Raw genomic sequence first — 27,614 nt, 5'->3', positions numbered from 1 at the left:
CTTAACGTCACCACTCACCACTCACCAAAACCGTAGCAGCGTGGCCAACGAATCGCGATTATGAGTATACAGAATATAGATTACGGGATAACTTTCAACACTGTAACGTCCAACCATGATGACCAACATAATAGTTATTACTTATTTCGCACAGGGCTATAATTGTAGAGATAGCCCTATAATGCAAGTATGGATATTTTGCCGGATATTCTTGACTCCCGTTCTCGTAACACTACAAGTTACAACTATGACAAAATACATTTTGTCATAACCACAACTATAATCTTCAAAGTTCAAATAAAGTTTATAAACGACATAAACTATATTCATCCAAATTTTGATTTCTATACATCGAAAAATTTAAAATAAAATCACATTTTTTATCGTACCTAATGATATTTTTTGAAATATTTCGATATATAGAAATCGAAATTTGAATGACTATAGTTATGAGTTACAAGTATTTGAAGATTAAATACGTCAACTGAGTGGTGTTACGGGAATATCCGGCAAAATGTCTACTATAAAAAAAAAACACTTAGATCATTTAAACTTATCATCTTAATTTTGATTTTTTTTTATACATTAAAATTTGAAATACTTTAAAAAAAATTTAAAAACATATTAAAAATTAAACCTTTAAGAAGTAGCTACATACGAATGTGTTGCCTCTGTCTTATATTTGTCTCTTGTACCAGTGGGGCCTAGAGGCCACGGCCCCCCCCCCAGGCCTGTATTTCTAAAACATTGTATATTGTTGAAAAAAAAAATTATAAACTAAAAACATTATACCATCGATTATCATACATACAATTATGTAGATATCTGATATATGTACCTAAAAGAACCTATAATCATGAGAAAAATTAAAACTAAGGTCCCCCCACTAACTAAGTCTCTGGAGCCGCTCCTGTCTCGTGCACAATGTAAATTTGAGTTCAGTACTATTTTGTGTTGACTATTTAGTATCAGAGTAAATTTATCTATGATTCAACTCAAAAATAAGAACGTTATCTGTTATCTCTCGTGGTTTTTTTACGATGTGGCTTCAGTTTTTTAGCAAGTTATGAGTATGTAAAATATAAATACCACGATTAAAGATAGTTAGACTAATATTCGTTAACCGTGATAAATACTTAAGTATAAAAATACTCACAACTTTAAAAAATTAAAATATCGTAAAAACTGATGAGAGCAGATAATATGAGATAATGTTCTTACCTCTAATTGATCTTAGATAAATTCTCTCCAATATTAAAAATAATACAAAATCTTGTTGTAATATTGTATTCTCTTAGTCTTATAATATCATAATTAGGGCTAGGGACTTCATGCCCTAAAAAATCGCTAAATATGCTATTAAAATATGGATTTAAAAAAAGTATATTTGTATATGATTAATAATATTTGTAAGTATGGTACTGTACCTAAATAGTTAAATTTTATTAATTATCTGAGATAATTATTTTCATTTTTTCAGATTTGTTTTCATCTTACATCAAGTTTTAGTCTAAAACAAAAATTTTTAATTTTTTTTAAAAAACAACTTAAATTGAATACATTTATATATTTTTAATAGATGTAATACTAATTACCTTGGGCACTACATTGAACTATTAGATGTTTTCTTAAGTTGGGAACTAAAAACTTACCCATTCATATAAATAATTGTCAAATATGCAAAATATGCAACTATAAATTTTAAGTATAAACTCGTTTAGCTATAAAACAAATTTCTTTACTACTTAGCTATATTTTAATGATTAAATCTTAAAATATTTTTAATTTTAAGTGGAGACTTTCTGCCGATATTTATCACCAAGTATATTTTATACCTAATAGTTTTAATATTAATATAACTATAAAAATTGTTTATTTTACTTATAGTATTAGTATTACGGTAAATTTATATATTTTTTCGAAAATATTGCATTTATTATGTTATTAGTATTTAATTAATGTGATAATATATATACCTATTTTTAAATAAACTAAACATTCATTGACTTTTATAAAATCTATAACAATATGTCAATATAAATAATATAATATATCTACGTAAAAGTCTTAAGTTCTCACGAATAATGTGTTAAAATTAAACAAAATGATTAATATCAAGATAGGTTAGGTATCGATATTTATCGTTTAAATGGTACGTGATTTCGTTTTATATTTCTACATAAACAAGATAAACTTAATTGGAGTTTTGTTTTGAATTTTTGTGATTTTATCCAGAAGAATTTTTTTATTAAAACTTATAGAAAAAATAATAATCGGGAATTATTTATGCTTATAAATATAGCTCATATAGTGTTTTGCAAATAATAATACCATGGATAGAAAATGGTAATAATATTTGGTAAAATAAAGTATTTATGGTTATTCATTATTGAATTACAACAAAAAGCAAAAATTGTTTAAAAGAAATACTATACTAAAAATATTCGATATGTTCTAAATACCAGTGGTGAACCCAGTGGGGTGGGTGGTAGGGTGATCATAATACCCCCCCCCCCCCAATAACTTATTTTTTAACTTTTCAGTTGGCCATTTTACATTAAATTTATGAAAAACTCAAATACTCAATAACTGTACATAATGGCCAACTGATAATTTGTACCTATACGATTATGATTGTGATGTTGACTAGAATTAAGCTTATTAGTTATTAGCATGAAGACTAGATTCTAGTCTTCATGGATATTGGAGGTATATTATTATATTATCTTAAATCGTGTCGGACGTCGGTGTGTAATTTGAATAGACATATTTATATGCCTACGGATTTTGTATTTTTATCATAGATAGACATAGATAACGATTATAATATTTTTATCTCAATGTATTATTTCTTATCATTATCTTGTATTCTTACATCTTAAACAAAAAACAAATACAAAATACAAATCATATTTCAATATTCATTCGAGTTGTACACTTCTACACTTTGTACAGGTTGTACTTATACAGTTGACAGTTGACAGTTGTACACTTCTAACATTTCATATATTAATTAAATCTATATTTAATTTGATTAGGTTACTCAGTTATTTCTGATTGCTATGGATCTAATTCAAGCTGTAAAATTATACATAATTAAGATGACTGAAGACTGTGGTCCTGGAATGAAAGTACTACTTATGGACAAAACAACTGTAAGCATATTGTATAAAAAGTATAGGCTTATAGGTTCTTTTTATTTTTCAAGAAATCAATGTTGAATTAAATTAGTAAAAATCACAAGTTAATAAGTTTAGACTGATAAATTTAATAGTATTAATTAACAATAAATTATACATAAATAATTATATTTTATATTTGTTCCCAGATTTACTATTTATTTTAAACTTTATTTAAAGTAAATTATATTTATTAAAATTTAATTGTTTTAAATATTTGTAATTCTTACAGACAAGTATTGTAAGCGCAGTTTTTAGTCAGTCAGAAATACTTCAGAGAGAAGTATATTTATTTGAACAACTAACATCAACTAGTAGTTCAGACAGTATGTATCATATGAAATGTATTACATTCTTACGTCCAACTAGTGAAAATATATCTTTGTTATGCAAAGAGTTACGTAATCCTAGATACGGATATTACTATATATGTAAGTAAATAAAATGTGTATTATAATTTATAATTTGTATTTACAAATTGGTTCACCATTTTAAAATTTTAACCAAATCACAATTTTTCAAGTATATGAATAAGTAATCTGTATTTAAACATGGTACTTGGTATTTGTTTTTTAGATTTTAGTAATATAATTTCTAAGACTGACATCAAGACAATTGCTGAAAGTGATATCCAAGAAGTGGTACGAGAAGTACAAGAATATTATGCCGATTACTTAGCAGTAGCACCTCATCTTTTTTCACTCAATATTCCATCTTGTGGACAATGTAATAAATAATTATTATTTAAAATATTTGTATTATCATAGCTGTTCAATGTTCTTAATTTTTTCTTCTTTTGAATTCTATTTTTTTCTTATTAGGTCTGTCTTGGGATCCACTTCAGCTTACACGATGCACTCAAGGAATTATTTCTGTTTTATTATCATTGAAAAAAAATCCATTAATACGATTCCAAGCTTCTTCGAAAATGAGTAAACAACTTGCTGAAAAAATCAAAGTAAATTTATAGTGAAAACCACTTTATTGGGTGTATTTATTACTGAGACAATAAAAAACTTAATATTTATTAAAAATCTATAGTTTTTCTGACAACTTTTTCAAATGTAATTATTATATTTATATTAAATGCATAGAATTGAAATATGCAAACATTAATTGTTGGTTGGACTTGGTTTGTAAGTTAGAACCTTTTGAAGTGTTTACAGATTTGTTATTAAAAAAAATTATAATAATAATAATAATATGTAACATCTAATAACTAATGCCTTTTAATATACTACCAATATAACTGTACAATATTTTCTTGTTTATTTATTTGTTGTATCATTATCAACTATATATTAGTTACATTATAACTAATGTATATTATTTTAAGGTAATATTTTCAAAAGAAGAAAATCTTTTCAATTTAAAACAAGGTGACATACAACCACAATTATTAATATTGGATCGAAGAGAGGATCCAGTTACTCCGCTAATTATGCCGGTAATTTTAATTACTTATAAATTGAAAAACGATGTATTTTCCTGTTATCGCGACTACTTACTGCATCATTATTATTAACATAATTTCTCAATTTATATAAATATACTATAAATGTTATTCTTTAGTATTGTTATTTTTAATACAATCGATAATATAATATAACATTAGTTAACAAATAATTTCAAGATAGATTATCTAATCATAATTTTGGAAATGTAAAGTTGAAGATTATTATGGCTTTCTGGTTGTATATAATTTGTTTAACATTGCTATTAATAATTTGCATATTTATAAATTTTGAAAACTATAAGTTTTTTGAATTTATTATATTAACCTTAATTTAACTTATATAATAAGTCACACTTGCCAACATCTAGAGAAGATGCTATAGATTTTTTCAAAAAATTTGCATATTGCCTCAGGAAAACCGTCTAAAGAGATGAGTTTAGTAGTTTTATTCATAAACAGTAATCGCGATAATAGGTGTGTATCAAATACTAATAATTGTTAAGCTATATACTAACTGTTTAATAATCATGGAATTGTCATCAGTGGTCTTATCAAGCTATGGTCCATGAGTTGCTTACTATAAATAATAATCAAGTGGATTTAAGTCATATTGAAGACATTAAACCAGATCTTCAAAAAGTATTATTGTGTGCCGAGCAAGATGATTTATACAAACAAGTAAATCTTAACTCTTTAATAATGGAAACACATAAATTATTTAATTAATATAAATTTATAAATATTTTTAGAATATATATAAAAATTTTGGTGAAATTGGCGAAATAATGAAATCTTTAATTGATGATTTTAAGTTAAAAGCAAAAAATCACCAAAAACTTGATACCATATCAGATATGAAAGCTTTTGTTGAGAATTATCCACAATTTAAAGTATTTAATATGAATTAAGTAGATTAAAAAAATATATATAGGGTGATTATTTTATCATAAAACACTCATTATTTCAAAAATTATTCATGTTTTTAAAAACATTTTTTTACATAGTTTCAAGTTGTTAAAAAAAACAAAGTTTTTATTAAAAAAATATATTTTTAAATATTTTTTATCTTTACATTTTTTTAAGTTTCTTACTTTATTGAATGACAACATAGTTTTAATTTCATATTCCAAAGCAGAATAATTTTCTGAGTATTTTGGTACATAAAATTCGAATTTAGGTCAAATAGTCTATGAGTTATACATATTTAAAGTTTAGACAAGCGGAGTAGTGGACAAACATTTTGCGGGGTAACATCGTACCACTCCACTCCGTGCAACTAAACTTTAAATACGTATAACTCATAAACTACTCGCCCTAAATTCAAATTTTATGTATCAAAATACTCAGAAAATTATTCTGCTTTGGAATATGAAATTAAAACTATGTTGTTATTCAAAAAGTAAAAACTTAAAACTATGTAAAAACATGAATAGTTTTTGAAATAATGAGTATTCTATGATAAAAGAATTGCCCTGTATATTATATTAAAACTATAACAAATTTTTTTCAGAAAATGTCTGGTACAGTTGCTAAACATGTAATAATTATGGAACAACTATCAAATTATGTCACAAAGAAAAATCTCTTAGAAGTATCTGAATTGCAGCAACAAATTGCTTGTGATATTCAATCTTCTCAACATACTCAGGTTAGTATTACTTCATGTTGAATTTCTAGTTTTACCTAATATTAATAAATGAACAAATAAGGTGATTTATGTATGATTAATATTAATATATTTATTTATAATACGAGGCATGTCCAGAAAGTAAGAGTACTGAGGCTTTTACGACTGCAGTGAATATATTTTTACCATGTTCGCTACACTGCTGTATAGCTGTACTCCTCTCCTTTATAACAAGACCATAACAAGTTCAGTACATTGAAACTGTGGTCACAAGAATTTTTCTTGTGAAACATGTTGATTGAGTCTGCCGCCAAGTACGAAATCCGCGCCGTCATTCATTACCTCTTTGGAATGCTATAAACTAAAGGGTGATAATTTTCTCAAGTCTATTGTTACTGGAGATGAAACTTGGGTTGCACACTATACGTCTGAAACCAAGAGACAGTCCGAACACTAGCGTCATACCAGTTTATCCTCAACCAAAAAGTTCAAAACCACCATTTCAGTCAAAATAATCATTGTATCAGTGTTTTGGGACCACAAAAGCATCACCAAAAGCAGCAAGGTATTGTAAAACCCTAAAAAAATTGAGGAGAGCTATTCGAAATAAAAGGAGGGGTCTGTTAACAAGAGGAGTCTGCCTGCTGCAAGACAACACCAGACTCCACACAGCCAATATCATGAAGCAATTTTTTAGATGGGATGTTTTGAACCACCCTCCGTATTCCCCGATCCAGCGCCTTCAGATTACCACTTTCCTGAAGAAGCACATAAGTGGAAAAAAATTTTTACTTACGAGAAGGTAAAGGGGTGGTCGAGAAGTGAACAAAGGTGGTTGCAAACTCAATCGACATGTTTCACGAGAAAAAATCTTGTGACCACATTTTTCAACGTACTGAACTTGTTATGATCTTGTTATAAAGAAGAGGAGGAAAGCTATACAGCAGTGTAGTAAACATAGTAAAAAAATATTCTCTACGGTTGTGAGAGCCTCAGTACTCTAACTATCTGGATATGCCTCGAAAGTATACCTACAATTATTATATTTTAATGGGTTTATAAGATACTTTAATATTTTATTACACTAATTATAATCAATGCACACATATTATATATTTGCCACCTAATTCTTAATTATATGAATTAAATTATTCTTTTTTATTCGATCATACATAATCTACCCATAACAATCTATAAATTTTTATATTTCCTTTAAATTCTTGTAATTTATCTAACATTATATTAGTATAATTTATATAGTTTTTAATTCATCCAATCTTATTATAGTTTACTCAATTAAAAATAGTATTTTAGTTTAAATACATTTTTTTTTATAGAAAATTAGAGAACTTATTGAAAAAAATATACCGGACGAAGAGGCGAGTAAACTCGTCATGTTATATGCTTTAAAATCTTTCAGCAAAGATAGTAATAGAGAATTAACTAGTTTAATACAAATATTAAAATCAAAAAAAGTTGCTGAGCATTGGATAGAGGTATTTCTATATTAGTAAAATTTAAAATGATTTTTGTTTATGATTATTTGATTAATTTCAGCTTGTACATGATGTTATGAAATACCAAAGTAAAATAATTTTGGATAATGAAAATACATTAAAAAATGCAAAACAAATAACAAAACGATTCTATAAGGTAAATAAATTATTTTTCCTAATTATAAATTAAATTTATCATTTAATAAACGTGTTTATTTTATGAATAAAGAAATTAATTTTTAATTTTTATTTTAGGACTTGAAAGGTGTTGACAATATATTTACTCAACATGTTCCACTGATGAAGGAATTAGTTGAAGATTTAATAAAATCAAGATTAAAAGAAGAACAATACCCATTCTTAAGTGATATAAATCAACCAACAAAAAAGTATGAAGTACTATTTTAATTTTTATTAAAATTGTTTTAATTATTTAATATAATTATCAATAAGATAGTTTTTGTAACTTGGGTTGACATTTATATTTTAATATCATTACTATATTTTTTTTTTGTTTAGTTTTACTAAAATTGTAATATTTTTATTTGATAGGGTGCAAGATATAATAGTTTTTGTAATTGGCGGTGTTACATATGAAGAATCAATGGCAATATACAATATGAACATAGCAAACCCACAGGTTAGAATTATATTGGGTGGTAGTACGGTACATAATTCCTCCAGTTTTTTAAATGAAGTGAAATTGGCTACATTCGGAGTGATAAAAAGCAGAGGTGGATCTCGAAAGTTATAAGTCATTCTATGAGTAACAATACAGTAATACTATATATATATATATATTTTTTTTTTTTTACTTTTACTTATTAATTAATAAAATGTTCTTGTTTTTATGTTTTATTCATATTATTATGTGCAATGTATTTTAATCTGTGTTAATTTATGTTTTATATGATTATTATTTATTTATTAAACAACTATTATCATTTTTATAGTTGCCTTTCCTTATCAATTACCAATAATATATTAATTTAAAATATATAAAAATATCTTTAATTTTATTCGTTGTTAACAGCTCTTATTTATTTATTAAGAATAAATAGGCAAATAGGCTGATCTGATACAATTACACTACAGTACCTACCTACATTAAACTGATCATATATCATTAGTCTATATCACTATTGATAATTTTGACCATTTTATGAGATAGTTTCGCATTATTCAATGTTTTGTACATTACCATATTTAATAATAGAACTGAGTAAGATTAGGAGAACCTAAAAGTACAAGTTGCTTACTATAGTTGGATTCATAATTTTTTTTTATAATTCAAAATTTATTCCAACTTTAATATATATTTAAATTTTCCCTTATGAATATTTTTTTGAGGAATTGCGATAATTTTTACTACTTTACAATGGGAATACCTGTGAAGAGAAAACACATAATTTAAACTTAATTCAAAAATAATGATGATAAAAAAACAGGTCTACACTAGTATAACAATAAAAAACTCATTCAAAAACCAAATTAAATAATTGTATTGTTAAAATATTAAAATAATTTATAATTTAAGTTAACCTAGCAGATTTTTTCTTTTATACATCAAGCCCTTTATGAATTCTAAAAGTTTACTCCTACTGAATACAGTAGCAGATCTGAAGCTCATTTATATCATAGATTGATGGATACTACACTCTGTTCAGCGAGGGAGCACGCCATGGGCCGCCAAAAAAAATCGGTTCGTGCTGCACATCCTCTTTAAAAAAAAAAAGCCCAAGAGTGTATGTGTGTGTGGGGGGGGGAATCGCCATGTCGCCCCCCACAAATCCGCCACTGCTGAATAGTGGACAAAATTTTGATAGCTAAGAGTGTCCTCTATTCAGGTATCACTATACAAGATTATAAGAATATATATTATGATTTTTATATATTATTATACATTTGTATAAGTATGATTATAATTTAATAAAGCCAATTTATTTTTAATTGTCTACTTATATATTTGGGATGTAAATATAACAACTATTGAATTTTAAATTAAAATTTGATGTTAAGTTATTTTATTCTTCGGTATGTTGATGCGCAAATGATATATATTTTGGCGCAAGTAAACAGTTGTTGTACAAACGATAACCAACGATTAAATTCATAATACAGTGAAAGCAGTATTAAAGTATTGTACTTCTATTCAATGAGCTTAATCAACTGCATTAGATAATTATATCAATTATGGTAGACTAAACATAATATACTATACTAACATTTTCAAAAGATTTTATTACAAATAAATCTATATAAGTTTAATTTATTCATAAATAATTATGATTTATAGCTATATAATATTTATAATGTTAATAAAATTTTTTTAATATTTTAAATATAATTTATAGAAAATAATTATTATTTTGTAATATAGTACTATTTCAACTCACAAATTAAATTGAATAAATATAGTAGTTGATTACCCTATGATTAAAATTAAAAAATTGTAATTTTTTAAGGCATGTATTATATCTGAACTGTGAAAATGCATACCCATTTAAACAGACAGTAAAAATGTATAATGGTTATTGGTGTCAGAAGTGAATCAAACAACCCTTAATAATTAGAAAACTAAAATATGAAGCCACCAGGTAGAATCAAAGAAATATAAATATAAATTTGTTTTGCCATCAGTTTATGTAAATAAAATTATTGAAAGATTAATATCATCACAATTGGAGTAATCTCAAATAAAATATAAATTGTATTTAGATAAAAGAAATAAAAATAAATTATACATTCAAGTAACAAGTATTTTAGTTTTATAATAATACAATTATGAACGACAATTTATGGTTGAAATGTGTATTTCTATGATTAATAATAATAATAATAATAATAATAAAAAATAATAATTCAATACCAATTTATGGTTTTAATGATTATTATTATTGTTAAAAAAATTTCTCACTAAATAAAAGTAAAACTAAAATAAAACATATTACTAATATGATATTACACAAATATAAAAAGTTTTTAATGATTGAAAAACACTTAACACATTATAATTATAAAAGTAGGAATATGTCTTTAAACATTTAATACTTCTTCAACTTATTATAGCCAATTTCGTTGCCTGAAAATAAAATACATTTTTTAAAACTTGAAATCATTAAATAGAGATGGATAATTTATTAAGTTAAATTAAATAAATAATTAGTAAAAAAAAAATAAGCCATCAAAAACAAATTATGAAATAGAATATAATTTTAAAAAATATACACATATTTAATATTTAAAATATATATTTTCAATCATTTATTGTCTTATTTATATAGTTTTATTGACATCAAGCCTTAAAATATAATTTTGTTTTATGTATAACTGTATGGTTATAAATATTAATTAACAGGTACAGTAATTATTGTCAATACTGTAAAAAAAAAAAAAAATGATTGAAATGGAATTTAAAGTTTATAAATTACTTAATAAAATTATTGTTTATATAATAGTAGATTATACATCATATTATAAATTTACAATAAAACAAGAAACAATATAAGTACTGCTACAGTGCAGATATGAGAATCGTGAAAGAAAATTAACTATGTAATCATATAATGAAAATAATTAATATTTTCTTAATATAATAATAAAGTGACAAAAACCATACATATAATACATAAATATAAAATATTAAGATAGATGAGATGGTTAGATAGCTGATAAGGTATCAAATAAAATAAACAAGCACATAAAAATCAGTTTACAAAAGTCAGTAATGGTGAGGCCAATGTTTTAAAGGGTATAATAACCCCGTAAACCAAGTTCTTGAAGTAATTATACCAGGAAAAAGAAAAAACACTATCAAGAAAAAATGTCATAGCATAAGCTACAAAGAATCTTACGCATAAAATATGTAGATATCAGAAAGATATAAGCACAGAATAAAATAAGACAGAGGGTAATGGAGAAGTGTAATAGAAAGACAAAACCAATACTATGCTGGGAAGCTTTGTTAGAGACTAGACTACAAATTTTTTTTAAATTTAACCTTAATGATTGTTAGCCTTGGCATACATATAATTACTTCATAATTATTTAATTTGTTAAATTAAGAATTAAGTATTCACAGATTTAAATATTGAAATGAAAAATTTAAAAAACATAAGGTATTATTAAATATTATTATTGGAATAACATGGATGTTTTTTTGAAAACCTAGGAAAAATGTATTTGAAAATTAAATATCATATTTAATTAATTTATAGAATGTTTCTTAGAATATTATTTCAATCCACAATTTTATTATTACTATATTATAACTATATTTCTTACAAAATGTACATTTAGTAAACAGAATTTAATTTACATGAAAAATTAAGGCATATTCTGTCAATAATAATTAGTACTAAAATACTAATTACAAATTTTAATTGATTATAAAAACACAGTACAAAAAATTATATCATACAAAATTTTTTATAATAAAAAGTTAAAAGGCTATAAATTTTTAAATTAAAATACATAGGGCTACATTTAATTTAAGTGATTTGAGTAAAAAAGGTATTTAGATTATATTGGTTTTGGATATTAAGGGTAGTGGTTCTGGTTAATTGAGTGAAAGTTTCTAAAATCAAAATTAAACTAACTTAAGATATTATTATTATATATTTATAAATATTATTTACAAAGGCAATAACATAAAATATACAGTATAAATACTAAGCATATTATAGGTATACAATGAAAGATCTAAAGATTCTCATAGATTATTACGGTACTTATACAATATTCCAGTAACTTTTTAGATTATTTATATAAAATTATAATTGAATAAATAAATCATGAATGTACAACTACAGTATACTCTCAATTATCCATTTAATAGGGTGGCATGGCATCCACGGATAATTCTCTAATTTAATTAAATTTAAAAATTATAATTAAATCTTGTAATGTTATATAGTATTTAAGAAAAATTAAATGAGAACACCTTTTATTTTTGTATTAAATTTATAAAATATTTAAACTATTTATTTTTTGACAAAAAAATCAGTAACGAGTTGTTATTTTTTATGTTTGAAACAGTTCTTTTAACTTGAGATTGCTTTTTTTTTCTAACAACTTTTTGTCACATTATTTTTATGTATGTACATAGTTCGGTCTACAAAATAATGCGGATTATCGAAAGCCCACTGTATTTAAATTAATTATCAATAACTAACAAAAAATATGGGTCTACTATACAAATTTTAAATTTCTAAAATGTTATGATAAATCATATAACATGTAGGTATTCAAAAATTTAAAGTAAACTATTTTAAGCAAAATTTAATTTAACGAAGTAAACTATTTTAATATTAAGCATCGCAAAGTAAACAAAAGTATAAATAGCTAAAACTAATAGTGTTAACACTACAATTTAATTAGGTACCTCATAGTCAATGTAGGTTTTTGATTTTTAACTATTGTCTTACATGAGTCTTGTGAAGTTATCCTTGTGTTTACTGTAAAATGAAAAAATATACATTACAGATGTTTATTGAGATAAAGAATATGTGAATTTTTAATTTGCTTATACATTTTTTTGAGAACTACATGCACGTCCAATCTGAATTAAAGTTCAAGTTTCATAAATAAAATAGTCTACAGATTATTCAATATCATTGTTTAAATCATCAACTACATAAATCCTTTGTAAATGTTCCTGATTTAAACCACACTTAGACTTATTATCTAATGTTAAAATGTTGTTAAAAATTTACATTGATTAAAACTATTGGATGTATAATTAGAACATATTCTTTTATTTAATATTTATAAAAGGTTTAATTATTTTTTATTTATATTTAACTATCTTTAAATACACGCAATTATTATATACAAATAGCATATAACTTAGATTTGTTAAATTAAATTAATAATAAGTTAACAATTAACATATAAAACCATAACATAACATTTAACCAACATCTATTTATATTTATTTATTTTATATCATCAATACAACTTACCAGATTTTGTAGTTAATATATTATTAGTATTATTTCGTGTTTTCGTAATAGCTTTGGCAAGAATTGGATCAGCCAGTGTCCTAGTTGCAGCCATAATTAGTGGCATATTTTCTTGATTAACTTTCCTATTAGAAAGTCCAGTTTTATGATTGTTAAGTACCAATCTTTTTCTTTGTATGGTAGGCTTAGTTATGGATTTAGTTAGGCAACGTGTATCAATAGGTGGTTTACTACGATGAGGAGTGGTTGTAGCCATACGTTTAACAGATGCTAAATCTAAATTTTGTTTTAATACAAAAGTATTATTTAAACTTTCTGCTTGACTTGAAATAACTACAGTTTCATCAGCATTTGAGTCTGGTGATGTGTCCATTTTATTAATTTCAGGTTGTAATGTGATTTGTTCCAATTTATCTTCAACAATTTGCAATGGACTCTTAAAAATATTAAAAATTATTTATAAAAGGTTTATTTATAAATATTTTACTAACTTACCATACACTCTTCTAATTTAATAGGTCTTGAACATTCAGGCTTTGTACATGATCTCAAATTTTCAATGCTAAGCTCATTTAAATTAAAAAACGCATCCCTCTTGATTTTGCATTGGTTACCTGGTGAAAAATCCCAACTAACTGCTTTCAAACCTCCCAAAAATGATTTTGTTACATTCTAGAACAATCCAAAAACAGAAAATAAAGAATAAATTAATTATACATAAGTTATTTTTTATTATAATAATTTTTAAAATAAAACATAATGATGACTTACAATATGATTTTTTTTCATATCTTCTGTATTTTTATTATGTGCGTTTAATAATGTATAATATTGATTAGATTTTTCCGCAAGCATAGTTATTAGTTCATTACTGATATTGAGGTTACTGTCCAAAATCATACCAATCTCATTTCTATGCTCAAGAAGGGTAGCTTGCTCTTCTATGACAACCTAAATATTTGTATAAATATTGTTATTTGTTTAATAAGAAATGTTTTAAATACATACCTCAGCATTAAAACGAACAATATCAATATCTAAAAATTGTTTAACATTATTTTCTTCAAGTTTTTTAATAAATAAGTTTAATTCATTGTTAGATGCAATTACTTCATCCCATAATATATTTAATTGAGCATTTAAACTAGCCATACGCCCTTGAAATTGTTGAATAGCCATGTTTATTCGATTCAATTCACTGGTCTACAAAAATAAATAAATAATATACTTGGATAAATTAGAAATAAAATAAATGATAATGACTACAAACCATTTCATCTAAATTTGGAACATTAAACGAAGAAAATCGTTCAAGTAAATTTTTCTTTAAAAATATTCTCAATTCTGTTTTCTTTTGTGTTGATTCCAAACGAAGAATTTCATTGTGTTTTTTAATTTTTCCAGTGAATAAAGATTCCAAAGTTGATTTAAGATCTTCTAAATTGTCTGGTGGAACGGGTGTCTTAGATTTCGATAATTCTTCGTGTTTTTTCTTCAGATGCTGAATTTCATCTTCTAAGCCAGATATTAATTTTGTGTAATGGGATGGAGGATGGTTGATTGACATTACATTTTCTTTTAGCTTAAATAAGAAAACCAGTATTAAAATATAAGGAATTATTTATAAATACCACACAAATAATACTCACATTGGATTTAATTTTCATAGCTCGAGAAGCATATTTCAATGTGTTATGAGTATCTTCATACGATGACAAAGCTGGTGACACACATGAAATCATCAGAGTCTTACAGTTTCCACCAAGAGAATCTTTTAATAATCTAGTTAGTTTTGAATCTCTGTAAGGTATGTGCCTCAATCCATCCGACAAGTTATTGATACAATTTCCTATCATAAATAATTATTAATGTTATTTAATAACTTTAAAACCAAATTAAACTTTATTTATTATTTAATAGTAATAAAACAGAAACATACCGAGAGCAAGTAGCGATTTATTAATGTTAGATCCTTCTTTAAACCTCATCCCTTTATTAGAAGATGCTCTTTCTGAACCTGCCAGATCAACCATGGACAGCTTGGCCATTTTTACTTGATCCGTATGCTTAAATGTCATCTGTATATACACTTGAAACAATGCATGTGATCTAGATGATTCGGCATTGGCATCAGTGGGGTGTTGTGTACGATTGTCATTACCTCGACGTAGCATTTCAATAAGTTCATCAACATTATTTACCATTTTTATTGTTATACCAGCAACTGACGTTGTATTTCCACATTCACGTAAAAATAAAGGTTTTTTATCGCTTACTAATAAGTCATATACCATTTCATTATACACCTAAAATAAAAATAATTACAAAATAATTTTAATTCATTACTTTTTTTAATATAATATTTTAATACATTACTTCAAGATAGGAAACATAAATTTCAAATTTTTTAGAATTTTGTTGTTCATTAACTTTTTCATACAAATCTTTCATAGTTAAATATGTAATACCATAGTTTGTTTCATTACCCAACATGGTAAATGTTTTTCCAGCACCTGTCGCTCCATAAACAAAAACTACAATACATGGATAAATTAATTTTTAATAAACAGTAAAATATTGAAGCATTCATATAGTAAGTGATTTAGGTACCATAGAATAATGATATTGACTTAATAATTTTGATTAACATAATATTATTTACATTAATTATATTAGTTTGAGATCTTAATAAACATTAGAGATGCTTTAAGCTTTATCTAAAAGCAAGGTGGATTTACATTACTTTATAGTCAATAAGTTCATAATTTTCTTGAATGATACATTACAAAACATTATACAGGAATTTATCACCAGATGTTTTAATTTTTTAATGGCTAGACTTAATAACCAATATTTTAACAGTATACTAGATACTACACATGAATGCCAATAATTATTTAAATCAGTTCCATGGAATTTTATTAAGATATATAGTACAGCATAAACAATGATACATACCCGAACAATTATATCCACACAAAAGTTTGTTAAGTAAATCTTTAGTGCTTTCATTGTAAATATCTTCATTAGAACTTTGAGGTCCAAAAACACGATGAAAATCATATTTTATCGATTTATGTTGTCTTTTTGAAATATCTCTGGGGTTTTGTTTAACACCATGGAAAAAAAATGGTGTCTCATCTTGTTTTGGATCAAATATCAAACCATTATCATTTCTAATTCTTATTGTTTTACTGTAAATCATGAAATAAGGTTAATTTAACATAATTGGTTTTTAAACATTAAATATAAATTAATATATATTAATTCTATTTATCAATTAACATTTTATTTAATAAGGAAAAAAAACCATTTAAATAATTGGTTTTTATCTAATTAAGGTATTTTAAAATTAAGCTAGAGTAGAGATAGCCAAACTTTTTTTTATACTCGTGCCAACGAGAGAGTACTATTCCTTCGCGCATTCCAAATGGTCGAGCTTCGTGGTTTCGTACCCAAATTTCTTCCACTCTATCATCTAGTTGCCGCCGTAAGTGTTGATAATGCGCAAGAACGGAAGAGTTTTGGTCGCCGCCCAAAAGTACTCTCTCGTTGGCTCGACTATAGAAATATATACTAATATATTTTTCTTTTGAATATCCATAAAACTATAGTATATTATCAATAGTAATCAGTGGAGTTTATTAGGGAGGGGGGATACTAAATTTAAAATAATAATTTCTAGCAAAGAGAAATGAACATTGAAATTGTCTGCAATCTACCATTTGGCTTCCCCTACTATATAAGTACATAAAATATTTATTTAATGTATTATTGTAATATATACTTAATTATTACTAAATTGAGCAATTAAATTTCAAATACAGCTAATAATTTTAAAATTATAATTCATAGATCATATTAAACTGAATTAACAGGAGCATGCGTCATAGAAAAAGACCAAATACTTACTAGTTCAGTCTGAAATTATTTAGACCATCATTAACATACTTTTGCTGTACACATTACCTTTGCATCATTTCTTAATACATGCGAGTATAAATGTACCACAGAATAACACAAAAATGATAGCAACAGGCATACTTAATGACAAAAGTCAGATGGTTAATCAATAAAACAAAGTTTTATTATTTATATTAAATTAATTCAAATACTTATATGTATTTTGAATGAATATTAAAATAGTGACTATACTATCTAGATAAAAAGACAAAAGGTTCTCATGAAAGAAAAATTGTATATAATTGTAAGAGTAGTGAGCATTTAGCTATCTGTGAATACATTTAATGAAATTATGTCTATGACTAAGATAATAAATTTATCATAAAAGTATAAAAATAGAAAATAGTTATACATATAATTATAATAAATATTACTCAGAGTTTGACATGAAAAAATTTTAAATTCAGAATATTTGAAATAAAACTTAAAACTTAAATAGTCATTAGTTGTATAGTATTTTAGAAATTTTATACTTTTATGAAGAGAACAGGTACCTATATAAAAAAGATGAAATTTTCTATTTACATATTTTATACCCAATATATATTAATTTTGAGTAGAAAAATTGTAAATAATAAAATAAAAATTTACAATTAAATGTATACTAAATCAGTATTACTAATGTTAGATAGTAAAATTAAATACATAAAGTAATATTTTATATTAATATTATAAATTATAAATGATATTCAAATGTATAACAAAGTATGTACTTATAAAGAATTTTGTATTAGCTTTTCAAAACTAAAATATAAAAAGAAAAGTTTTTATCAATTTTTTGAGACAGACGTATTTTTCGTCAAAATTCTAATTTCAAATGAATATATAAAAAAATTGTGGCTATGTAGTTCTAATATATTTTGTTAACAGATGTATGACAACTTTTGTGGAATTTTGTATTAAATTTTTAACCGGCAAATAATTTTTTTTTCAATATTTATAGGAGAAAAATTTAAAATTTCTCATTCATAAAAATAGCTCAAAAAATAGTATTTTGAAAATTATATACTATATTATATAATAAATAGAAAATAAAAATCTCAAGTATCTAAGGTTATTTGTTGGTTATTTATTGAGCTCTATAGTGAGCAAAAAAATAAAACAGATTTTTTAAAATAAATTAATATTATTTAACTTGGTAACACTGTGTATAAATTATCAATTATAAGCCATATTCTTGTTGAATTTGATTTTAAGATTAAGTTAGACCGTGATTTGAATCAAAATCTTAGTCTGTGATCAAAATTATTTTATCAGTTGGTAGATCAAAATATTTAAGTTAGTTTTAACTTTTAAGAATAAATTAATAATAGGTATTTAACAAATACCAATGCTATTAATTCATATTTTGTAATTATTGGTTAGTAACTTAAATAGTTTATTTATCATCTATTTTCTGTTGTAGAGTAAATTAACTAAGTGTTCCAAATGTTGTAAGGCGATTATAAATATTCATTATTTACTCTATATATCTTACTTATGTATTAAAAATATTATAATTGTCCAATTGTAAATTTTTATAAAATAAACAAACTTATCAAACAAAAATATTTAATTGTATTCCACAATTTAATAAATGTCGTGTAAAATGAACATTTTAAGAAAATCATTAATGAATGAAAAACTATTTATTAGAAAATTAGCAACATTAAAAAACACAAATGAACCAACACCCATGACTGTTTTTGACAGAAAAGCTAAAGTTTTTCAAAAACAACGAGCAGCAATAGCCGAAGATAGTTCAATTTATGAATATATTAAAGAAGAAGTTGGATATCGTTTATCAGATCGCCTCTTTGATATAAAACGACAATTTAATTTAGTGGTTGATCTAGGTTGTGGATATGGGCATGTATCAAAACACATTTCCATAGATAATGTTAAAGAGTTAATTATGTGCGATATATGCCAAGAAATTTTGAATAAAGCCAAAAATCCTGAGCCTGAAGTAAAGGTTAGTAAAATAGTAGTAGATGAAGAGAAATTACCTTTTGAAAATGATAGTATTGATTTAATAATTAGTTGTTTAAATCTCCATTGGGTAAATAATTTACCTTCAACTTTTCTGCAAATTAAAAATTGTTTGAAAAATGATGGAGTTTTTCTAGGAGCAATGTTAGCAGGCGACACTTTATATGAATTACGATCATCATTACAATTGGCAGGCATCGAACGTGATGGAGGCGTAGCACCTAGAATATCACCTTTTGTCCGTCTTAGGGATGTGGGAGCATTAATGCAAAGTGCTGGATTTTCCATGCTAACATTAGATACAGATGAACTAATTATTCGTTACCCATCAATGTTTGAACTAATGTGGGATCTGAAAGGCATGGGAGAAAATAATGCTGTTCTACAACGGCCTTTGCGACTAAACAAGAATACTATGTTTGCAGCAGCTACTATATATGATAAGCTTTATGGAAATCAAGATGATAACAGCGATACTAAAGGTATTCCAGCTACATTTCAAGTTTTGTATATGATAGGATGGAAACCAGATCCATCACAACCAAGACCATTATCTCGAGGCTCAGGACAAATTTCAATCAAGGACATAGGAGAACTTGATAAAATTGTCAAAAACTTAGGAAAGATTGAAACATAATTTGTATTAATTTACTCAATTATAATTAAATGTGTTAAAAATGAGAAAAATTAGTTGTATACCTTATGAAATTAGTTAAATTTAATTTTTGAAAATTAATCATTATGTAATAAATAATAATTAATAGGTAATTTAGTATTTTGTACAGCATTGATGTGTGAATATTTTATATAGAAATATTTAAAGAATAAAAATATTTAATTGTATATAAGAATTAAGTTATTATAATAATTATAATTGATTATAAAAAGGTAGTAATAATTATTCTAGTAATTAAAGTAGATAACTTAGTAAATAGGAAAAAGTCCTTTTGTAATATTCCTATAAAATTATTACTTAAAACTATGACAAATAATAACTCCTTATTCAGTAATATTTATTATGATATAGACAATATTATAGTTTATAATATAATTTATTTGGTCAATGGATGGTGTACCTATTATACGGTAATAAAATAAATATACATAATACCTATATATGGAAGGTAATGTTGAATGATATTTATGTTTTTTAGTATTTGTTTTTTGTTTTATAATTATTATAACTGTTAATGATAAATTAATGATGCATTTAAAGTTTATTATAATACCTAAAAATTATAGTATGCCTATGACATTTTTATTTTCTCATTCTCAACAATAATATAAGTACCAAAGTAAAACTTAAAATTATTTCTTTATTTTGTAAATTTAAATGCTTAGTAATGAATTCTTTTATAAATCTATTAATTAAGTTTTCAAAAAACTAATATAGGTAAGTAGATATATATAAATTGAATGCTAATAATAAGTTATATATGGTATCTTAAAAATATGTTAATAATAGTTAAATAATAAAATCTTACGGTTTAAGTAAATCATCTTCTTCTGGTAATGGTTTAATACGCACAAATACTCGCATTTGTTCTTCCTGAGCAACATTTCGTCCCCGTCCAGGTACAAGTTTTTTCAAATTTTCTAAACTTCTACGGTTTAGTACCATTATAGAATTTTGCTAAAATTTCACAAATACCAACAGATATTCTTATTAGTTATCAGATATTTAAATTTGAAATTAATTAATTTCTAAATTCCTCAGTTTTTTTAAAACTCAATTAACTTTTACCTCAAAATCTGCTCAGTCAACAAAATTGCTACTTAATACTACAAATGTTTCCATAAAAACTCCAACCAGCTCATCAGAGATCTAGCCTTACCAGCATTATCTGAGATTCCGACAAGACAACTTAAGTGGAACTGATGCCGTGATTTAAAAATTGTATAAACTATAAATTTTAAATGTAAGGCTACTGGGGGTCTAATGTGAGACTTCCTACCATTTCATTATTCATTCTTACAGTTTTTCTTATCCTTCCATAATGATTGCCTATTGTATACATATGTATAGATTATAATATATACAAAATAGGTCAGTTATAACAAAAAAAAAAACTTTAACAATTGTATTCACTTCTTTTTAAGTTTATTAATATTCTTATCAAAATTCAACAGTATAATAAGGGAATAACTATTGTTCGAAAAGTATAAAATATTAAAACTGGAATTACCAACTATAACGCTCAAAAATAGGAAAGAAATCGCGATCTTTATTCACGTACCAGCTGTAGAAGAACTATCTCGACATTATAAGTTTAATTGTATGCAAGTCCTTACCAATCTATAATGCGGTGATTGAATGTATCAAATTATGTTAAATCCGATTTGTTTATTTTCATTCCCATTCAAACTAATAGGAGTCACTCCGAAAATAATTAAAACCAGACACGAATTTAATAGCTTGATGATGACATCAATGATTGCATTTCGAATGATTTATCACTAATAAAATTAAAGTACCAAAAGCAAAATTAATATAAATATTAAATTGTTGGACACTTTTTACACCGCACTATTACTATATAATATTAACAATTGGCATTTATTATTTAACATAGACTTCAGAAAATACGTTATGTTTGTGAATTTGTGATTTTAAAAAAAAAAACCGATAAACCTTATGATAACTACAGTGATCCAACTTAATCGATTACAGTGCATGCAACATAATTAGAGAATAATATTTGAATATAAAAATATCACAGATATATAAAAATACATATATATATATATATGTGTATTATCTTAAGCTGTTATCTTCATGGAAGAACCAGGAGGAGGTGATAGCACAGAAACATTATTCTGTGGTGATAGTGTGATATCTATAAATCGATTATCGAATATTGTGAAAACGACCGCGATAAACAGTATAACGTTTTTATGTTTGATTTTTATTTTTGTAGGTACTATAATACTATAATATTCGATCGTATAACTGTATAAGATTAATGTTAAAAATTAGTACTGTATAGCTGTATAAAAAATGCGAAGGACTTGAATACGATTTGATGAATGACGATTACTGGCGGCGATGCCGGCTGCGGATTCAAACAAGTTCATCACGAACAATTTACCGGAATTCCTGTTGCTCGTCTCACAACCGCCGGAAACCGTGTTTACCTTGGACGCAGCGCTGTTACGGGACCTCCATGCGGTAATTGTCTGTTACGATGCACACGTTTTCTATCGAAACCGTGGCGGTATGGATGGGTCCACTGTCAGTCTGGATGAATTTGTGTTGTACTGTGACAGCAAGATTCAGCCACAGCTGGTCGAAGAAGGCGAAGGCTCCCGGGATGGTTATTATCGGTGTTTGATGACCGTCAGCGATCTAATCCGGACCGAACCGTGGGCCCGGCTTTACGGCGTCGTCGGTACCCGCGTCATGCGCCGTTTGCTGTTCGACTGTCTGCTGTTCGTGCCACTGGGCCGGCACGTATACTACTGCGTGCGATCACCGTCACAACACGCAGGCCGGTACGAAGTGTTGCAGGCGTTCCGGACCCGGGCTGGTTCAAGGTGGACACCGAAGCTGCCACCACCGTCGCCACGGAAATACTTCAACATCGCGGGACTGCTAAGGGACGCACAACCGATCGGACGGCAAGACTCGTCCGAAATGTTGCGCGGCATACTACAAACAGACGTCATCGGCACGACAGGTGGTCATCCAACGGATGTCGGCGCGATGTGTCTCGATCAGCTTGCACGTAAACTCAAAGTTATGGCGGACAAGGATACTTCACGCGCGTACTGGGACATTTACCGGGACGTGGTTGGCAATTGCGCTTCGGCCGAGGTACCATTATGCAGGGTAAAGTTGTTTGCCCGGACGGTAGTGCGTAAAATCGTGCCACGAGAGCTGTTTGGGACAGCTGGTAACCGTGACCAGTTCTGCGACAACATGTGTCAGGTGCTGAACGGTGGAAAGTTCCACGATTACACGGTACAGCACATCTTGCACAAGATCAAGATAAAAAAAATCAATTGCCTGAACGGCGTGGCCAAGGACCGGCGGGCCGAGATTGCGGCCAAGATGCTGGTGTGGCTGATCAACGTGTTCGTTTTCGGTAAGATCGTACACTGCTTCCGAATCGTAACGACCACCACGCCTAACAACGGTGTCGTCTACGTGGTTAAGAACAAATGGACGAATATGTGCCGTGAGAAGATATCGCCACTAATAGCCGATGGTAGCGAGTTTTTCCGTCAGATCAAGCCCGACGTGCCTGAGCCGTCGTCATTGTCATCTTATAGGAACTGGAAAGTATGCCCGTATGCAAAACCTAACGGGGTGCGTTTGATATTCAAGCTGCGGTGGAAAGAAGGCATCATCGAAAAGCGGCTGATCGACGATTGTCTAACGTTCCTGCGGTGCTTGTCGCGCTCCCGACCCGTCGAATTCCGGTCCGTGACGAGGCAACAATTCTTCCGCGGGTGGAAGGCGCTCCAAGAATCCCGTCGCAGTTCCACCGCTACCACCTTATATTACGTGCGTACGGATTTCCGTGACGCATTTACCAGCTTCATGCACGACAAACTGCGGACGGTCGTTCGAGATCGAATCAAGGAACGTTTTGGCAAGAAGCAGATGACGGTGGCCGTGCACACGGTGAACGTAGTGAAAATCGGCAGTGGCGGCACCGTGTACTATAAGAAGCTTAGATACGTGGGCGGACTGCCAACGCCTGAGTTCCGGGGTGGGTCTCTGGTATTCCACGACAAAACTGACGTGGTGCCGTTGTTCCGGATCTGGAATGCTGTGCTCCGGTGCATCGGGTGCAACGCTGTGGAACGGGGTGGCCTCCGGTGGGTTATGACTAGGGGTGTAGTGCAAGGCGACCGATTGTCTGTGGCCCTGTGCGACCTGTTGCTGGCCGACCTGCACGCCGATCGGCTGACGGGCCTGGTGGATGGCAAATTGGGTTGCCGACTGTATAGGTTTGTGGATGACTATATATTCGTATCACCTGACCGTGACTCCGCACGCCGATATCTGGCAGCGATGCGTGCTGGGTTTGACGAATACGGGCTCCAGCTGAACCTTTCCAAAACCGAGACGAATCTGGACGACGATGGTGGCAGTAGAAGGACGGTCAAATTCTTGGGTTTCCGGTTGAACGCGGTCACGGGAGAGGTGACCAAAGACACCTCCACGTACCGGAATCGCCGGCCTTTGCACTTTTTTGACTACAAGCTGGGCCGTGGACGACCAGGTCGGTCACTGTACACTAAAGTAGGCCAGCCCAACTGGCATATCATGCACGCCGTGCTGGTTAGTAAGTCATTAAATTCGGTGGCTACTGTGGCCAGGAACGTGGCGTCCGTGGTCGCGTACAAGGCGTTCGCCGTCATTGCGGCCGTCAAGCAGTACTTCTTCCATCTGAACCCCTTGTTCCTGGTCAACACAGTGCGCGCTGTCGCCCGGATGATGTACGCAAATGCGCGCGTCTCTGTTCAGTACTCGGCTGTCACGCCCATGCAGTGCAAGTGGATCGTGTACGAGGTGTACGCCACCATGTTCCGCGCCCATTTCTCACCGGACGACTGCCGAGTCGCATCCGTCGTGCATCAGATCCGGGATGCACAGAATACTGTCGGAAGCAAGTGCGTCACTCGGGTACTGAGGGCTGCCCTAAGACGTTATGATTTTGCCAAAATGTTCGGTTGATGAATTTGTCCGCGCCCAACTACCGCTGCCGTAATAATACTATTGTCGTTATTGTTATTAATATTTTATTTTATTATATCTTGATCTCGATAACTTTACTTGAATATTAATAAAATTTTCAAGTTTGTTTACTTATGCTTAAGTCTTGTTGACTAATAAATTGACTATTTGTACATCTATTTTCTGCTGTGTACATGATATTATAGATTTCCCTGGGTTATTTAATCTGTAAAGAAACGATATTATATATTGATCATTCGGTTGTATGGAACAATGTCCGATCTGTCTCAGAAGAGATAGTTGTGGAATTACTATTATTGGAAAAAAATTACTATTTATAAGTCATTTAATTCATTTTTATAATTATTTTTTTAGTATTTAATAAAAGTAAAAATTAATTTAAAAAATAGAACATTTTAATTATAAATAAGGTACCTATCATCATTAATCAATAATTAGTGTTCTTTTAAATAATCACATATTACGGTTATTGCGAAGTAATAACTAATTCATTAGTAATAAATTGAATCATCAGTCAATTGCAGATATTATATATTTATATAAATTACAAAGTTGACAAATTCATATAATATTTTACAAAGTTTTAATATGAATACAGTCATACCTCATAGGTACCTATACAGATCTTCTAAAAATGCAGTTTTACAATGTCAATTTTTTTCTGTTTTAATGCCCTTTATTAGCCCCAAATGAACTCCTTTCAGAATGTCTAGTTTTTTTTATAAAATTACAAATTATCAATGTAAATGTAAAAGATGTTAAATAAAATACTTAGGTAGTAAATACATAATATATTTATATATTGTATAAATATTAAATTACGTTTAATTTTGGTTTGTGTGTTGTGTGACTTGTGTCTAATACCAAAGATGTTGTTTGATACAAAAATTAATAATTGTTCTGTATTTCTTTTAACATTGGTGGAATGAAAACAATGTTGGGTTATTATTTTTAATTTACACAAAAAAAAAAACACAATTATATTGATAAAATTGTGAGTTGAATTGACAATAATCTTGTTGATATAGAGCCGACAATAATTATTACTATCATATTGATAATATTAAATATTAATGTTAATCATACAAATCTTATAATTTCAACAATGTTCATTGTTAATTTTAAAGTCAGTATTGTACTATTAATAATTGTAATATTGTTAAATTTATTATATAATTAGGTATATCATTAACAATATTACAAACTATAAACAGTACAAACAATAGTTTTCAAGTTTTTGAACGATTATTCATCATTAGACATTAGTTATGTAGACAGGTAGGAGTGTGGGGCACGCAGCCATCAAAATTCATAACATTGCAATGGGGTAATTATGAGGGGGGTTGATGTTGTATTTGTATCCCTCTCGCCAATGACCTTTTTTTTTTATAAAGACTGGTTAACTACATTAATATTTACTAATTTAACAATAAATATTGTTGTATATTTTTGAATATTTTGTTAATCATTTGTTTCTGTGTTACATGCGTATTGCGTACCTACATACATTTACATAGTTATTGCACTGAAAGGAGATGCTTATGAAAAATACAACTTTTTTGGTAGGACGGAGGTTAGAGGTAAAATGTAAAAACATTTCATTACTCAATAATACTTCAAAGACAATTTAGATTCCATATTAACTATAATCTCCCATGTCATTTAGGTACCCAGAAATCGGCGGTTATTTAAAAAGCTTGTCTAAAAAAAATACTTAAATAACAATTTAAATTTAAAAAAAAATATTATGAAATAGTATGAAGTATAAGTAAGTTACATGGCGTTAGTAAAATCTCTAATTCCATTAATTATGATATTAGATTCGATGTTTTAAATAAGTAGTAACGTTTCATTATATTCTAATATACACGATATATGAATTATCGATTATGTTAATGTAGAGCTTATATATAATTTTTAAAAGAACTTGCTCAAATACCTATTTATTATAATAGGTAAGTACATTAAAACCTAACCATTAACCTAACAGGGTGACTATACTTATTTACAAGAATTGCATGGCCACTTATTCCTTTAATGTTAAATTTATGTTGGACTTTTAAATTTCAGAGTTAACTTTACCTAAAGGCCATATTTTTAAATTCAAGTACACAGAAGTTGTATACATTGTTTAAGCTATGTCATGTAACGGTATAGACTTATTTTTTCAAATGAGAAACAACCTTTTATTGCGAATAATTAAGCAAATTATTTTTTTGAAAATATTTATAAAACTACATCCACGATCCACA

The 27,614-nt window shown here is 27.7% G+C and overlaps 4 protein-coding genes across 5 annotated transcripts; 3 read left to right on the top strand and 1 right to left on the bottom strand.

Annotated features, from left to right (window-relative positions):
- Positions 1–2,841: 2,841 nt before the first annotated feature.
- LOC132917633 (vacuolar protein sorting-associated protein 45) lies at positions 2,842–8,708 on the top strand. Its single transcript, XM_060978461.1, has 13 exons — positions 2,842–2,955; positions 3,039–3,155; positions 3,412–3,610; positions 3,756–3,905; positions 4,001–4,137; positions 4,516–4,626; positions 5,179–5,313; positions 5,385–5,525; positions 6,146–6,283; positions 7,600–7,758; positions 7,820–7,915; positions 8,014–8,147; positions 8,311–8,708. The coding sequence occupies exons 2-13, from the start codon at positions 3,063–3,065 to the stop codon at positions 8,510–8,512; spliced, it is 1,695 nt and encodes a 564-aa protein (XP_060834444.1). The 5' UTR covers positions 2,842–2,955; positions 3,039–3,062; the 3' UTR covers positions 8,513–8,708.
- A 1,922-nt stretch (positions 8,709–10,630) lies between these two features.
- Positions 10,631–22,249, bottom strand: LOC132918353 (kinesin-like protein KIF18A). Of its 2 annotated transcripts, none has more exons than XM_060979543.1 (13): positions 21,948–22,249; positions 21,140–21,288; positions 16,680–16,915; positions 16,098–16,255; positions 15,661–16,027; positions 15,371–15,570; positions 14,992–15,303; positions 14,730–14,924; positions 14,493–14,672; positions 14,217–14,393; positions 13,722–14,157; positions 13,142–13,214; positions 10,631–10,840 (listed from the first exon to the last, which is right to left on the bottom strand). In XM_060979543.1, the coding sequence occupies exons 2-13, from the start codon at positions 21,274–21,276 to the stop codon at positions 10,822–10,824; spliced, it is 2,490 nt and encodes an 829-aa protein (XP_060835526.1). In that variant the 5' UTR covers positions 21,277–21,288; positions 21,948–22,249; the 3' UTR covers positions 10,631–10,821. The 2 variants fall into 2 exon arrangements, with proteins under 2 accessions (XP_060835526.1, XP_060835527.1); XM_060979544.1 differs by lacking the exon at positions 21,948–22,249 and adding an exon at positions 21,400–21,625.
- Positions 18,936–20,795, top strand: LOC132918354 (arginine-hydroxylase NDUFAF5, mitochondrial). The gene has a single exon (XM_060979545.1). The coding sequence runs from the start codon at positions 19,261–19,263 to the stop codon at positions 20,290–20,292; it is 1,032 nt and encodes a 343-aa protein (XP_060835528.1). The 5' UTR covers positions 18,936–19,260; the 3' UTR covers positions 20,293–20,795.
- Positions 22,250–22,506: 257 nt separating the features above from the next.
- On the top strand, positions 22,507–25,520 carry LOC132918351 (telomerase reverse transcriptase-like). Its single transcript, XM_060979542.1, has one exon. It carries the CDS (start codon positions 22,702–22,704, stop codon positions 25,339–25,341), a length of 2,640 nt encoding a protein of 879 aa, XP_060835525.1. The 5' UTR covers positions 22,507–22,701; the 3' UTR covers positions 25,342–25,520.
- The last annotated feature ends 2,094 nt before the right edge of the window (positions 25,521–27,614 follow it).

This window comes from Rhopalosiphum padi, chromosome 1, assembly GCF_020882245.1.
Source record: "Rhopalosiphum padi isolate XX-2018 chromosome 1, ASM2088224v1, whole genome shotgun sequence".
NCBI lineage: Eukaryota > Metazoa > Arthropoda > Insecta > Hemiptera > Aphididae > Rhopalosiphum > Rhopalosiphum padi.
Note: the sequence above shows the minus strand (reverse complement) of the source record. Positions and strands in the feature narration are given on the sequence as shown.

Bases quoted from the DNA above. Each gene is read 5' to 3' on its own strand.
- LOC132918351 (XM_060979542.1), top strand. From the start codon at position 22,702: ATGCCGGCTGCGGATTCAAACAAGTTCATCACGAACAATTTACCGGAA.
- LOC132918353 (XM_060979543.1), bottom strand. From the start codon at position 21,276: ATGGTACTAAACCGTAGAAGTTTAGAAAATTTGAAAAAACTTGTACCT. The intron at 16,256-16,679 runs GTATGTATCATT...CATGTATTGTAG, and splicing joins GTGTGGATATAATTGTTCGG to TTTTTGTTTATGGAGCGACA. The intron at 14,673-14,729 runs GTATGTATTTAA...ACAAATATTTAG, and splicing joins TTGTTCGTTTTAATGCTGAG to GTTGTCATAGAAGAGCAAGC.
- LOC132917633 (XM_060978461.1), top strand. From the start codon at position 3,063: ATGGATCTAATTCAAGCTGTAAAATTATACATAATTAAGATGACTGAA. The intron at 3,611-3,755 runs GTAAGTAAATAA...TTTGTTTTTTAG, and splicing joins ATACGGATATTACTATATAT to ATTTTAGTAATATAATTTCT. The intron at 6,284-7,599 runs GTTAGTATTACT...TTTTTTTTATAG, and splicing joins AATCTTCTCAACATACTCAG to AAAATTAGAGAACTTATTGA.
- LOC132918354 (XM_060979545.1), top strand. From the start codon at position 19,261: ATGTCGTGTAAAATGAACATTTTAAGAAAATCATTAATGAATGAAAAA.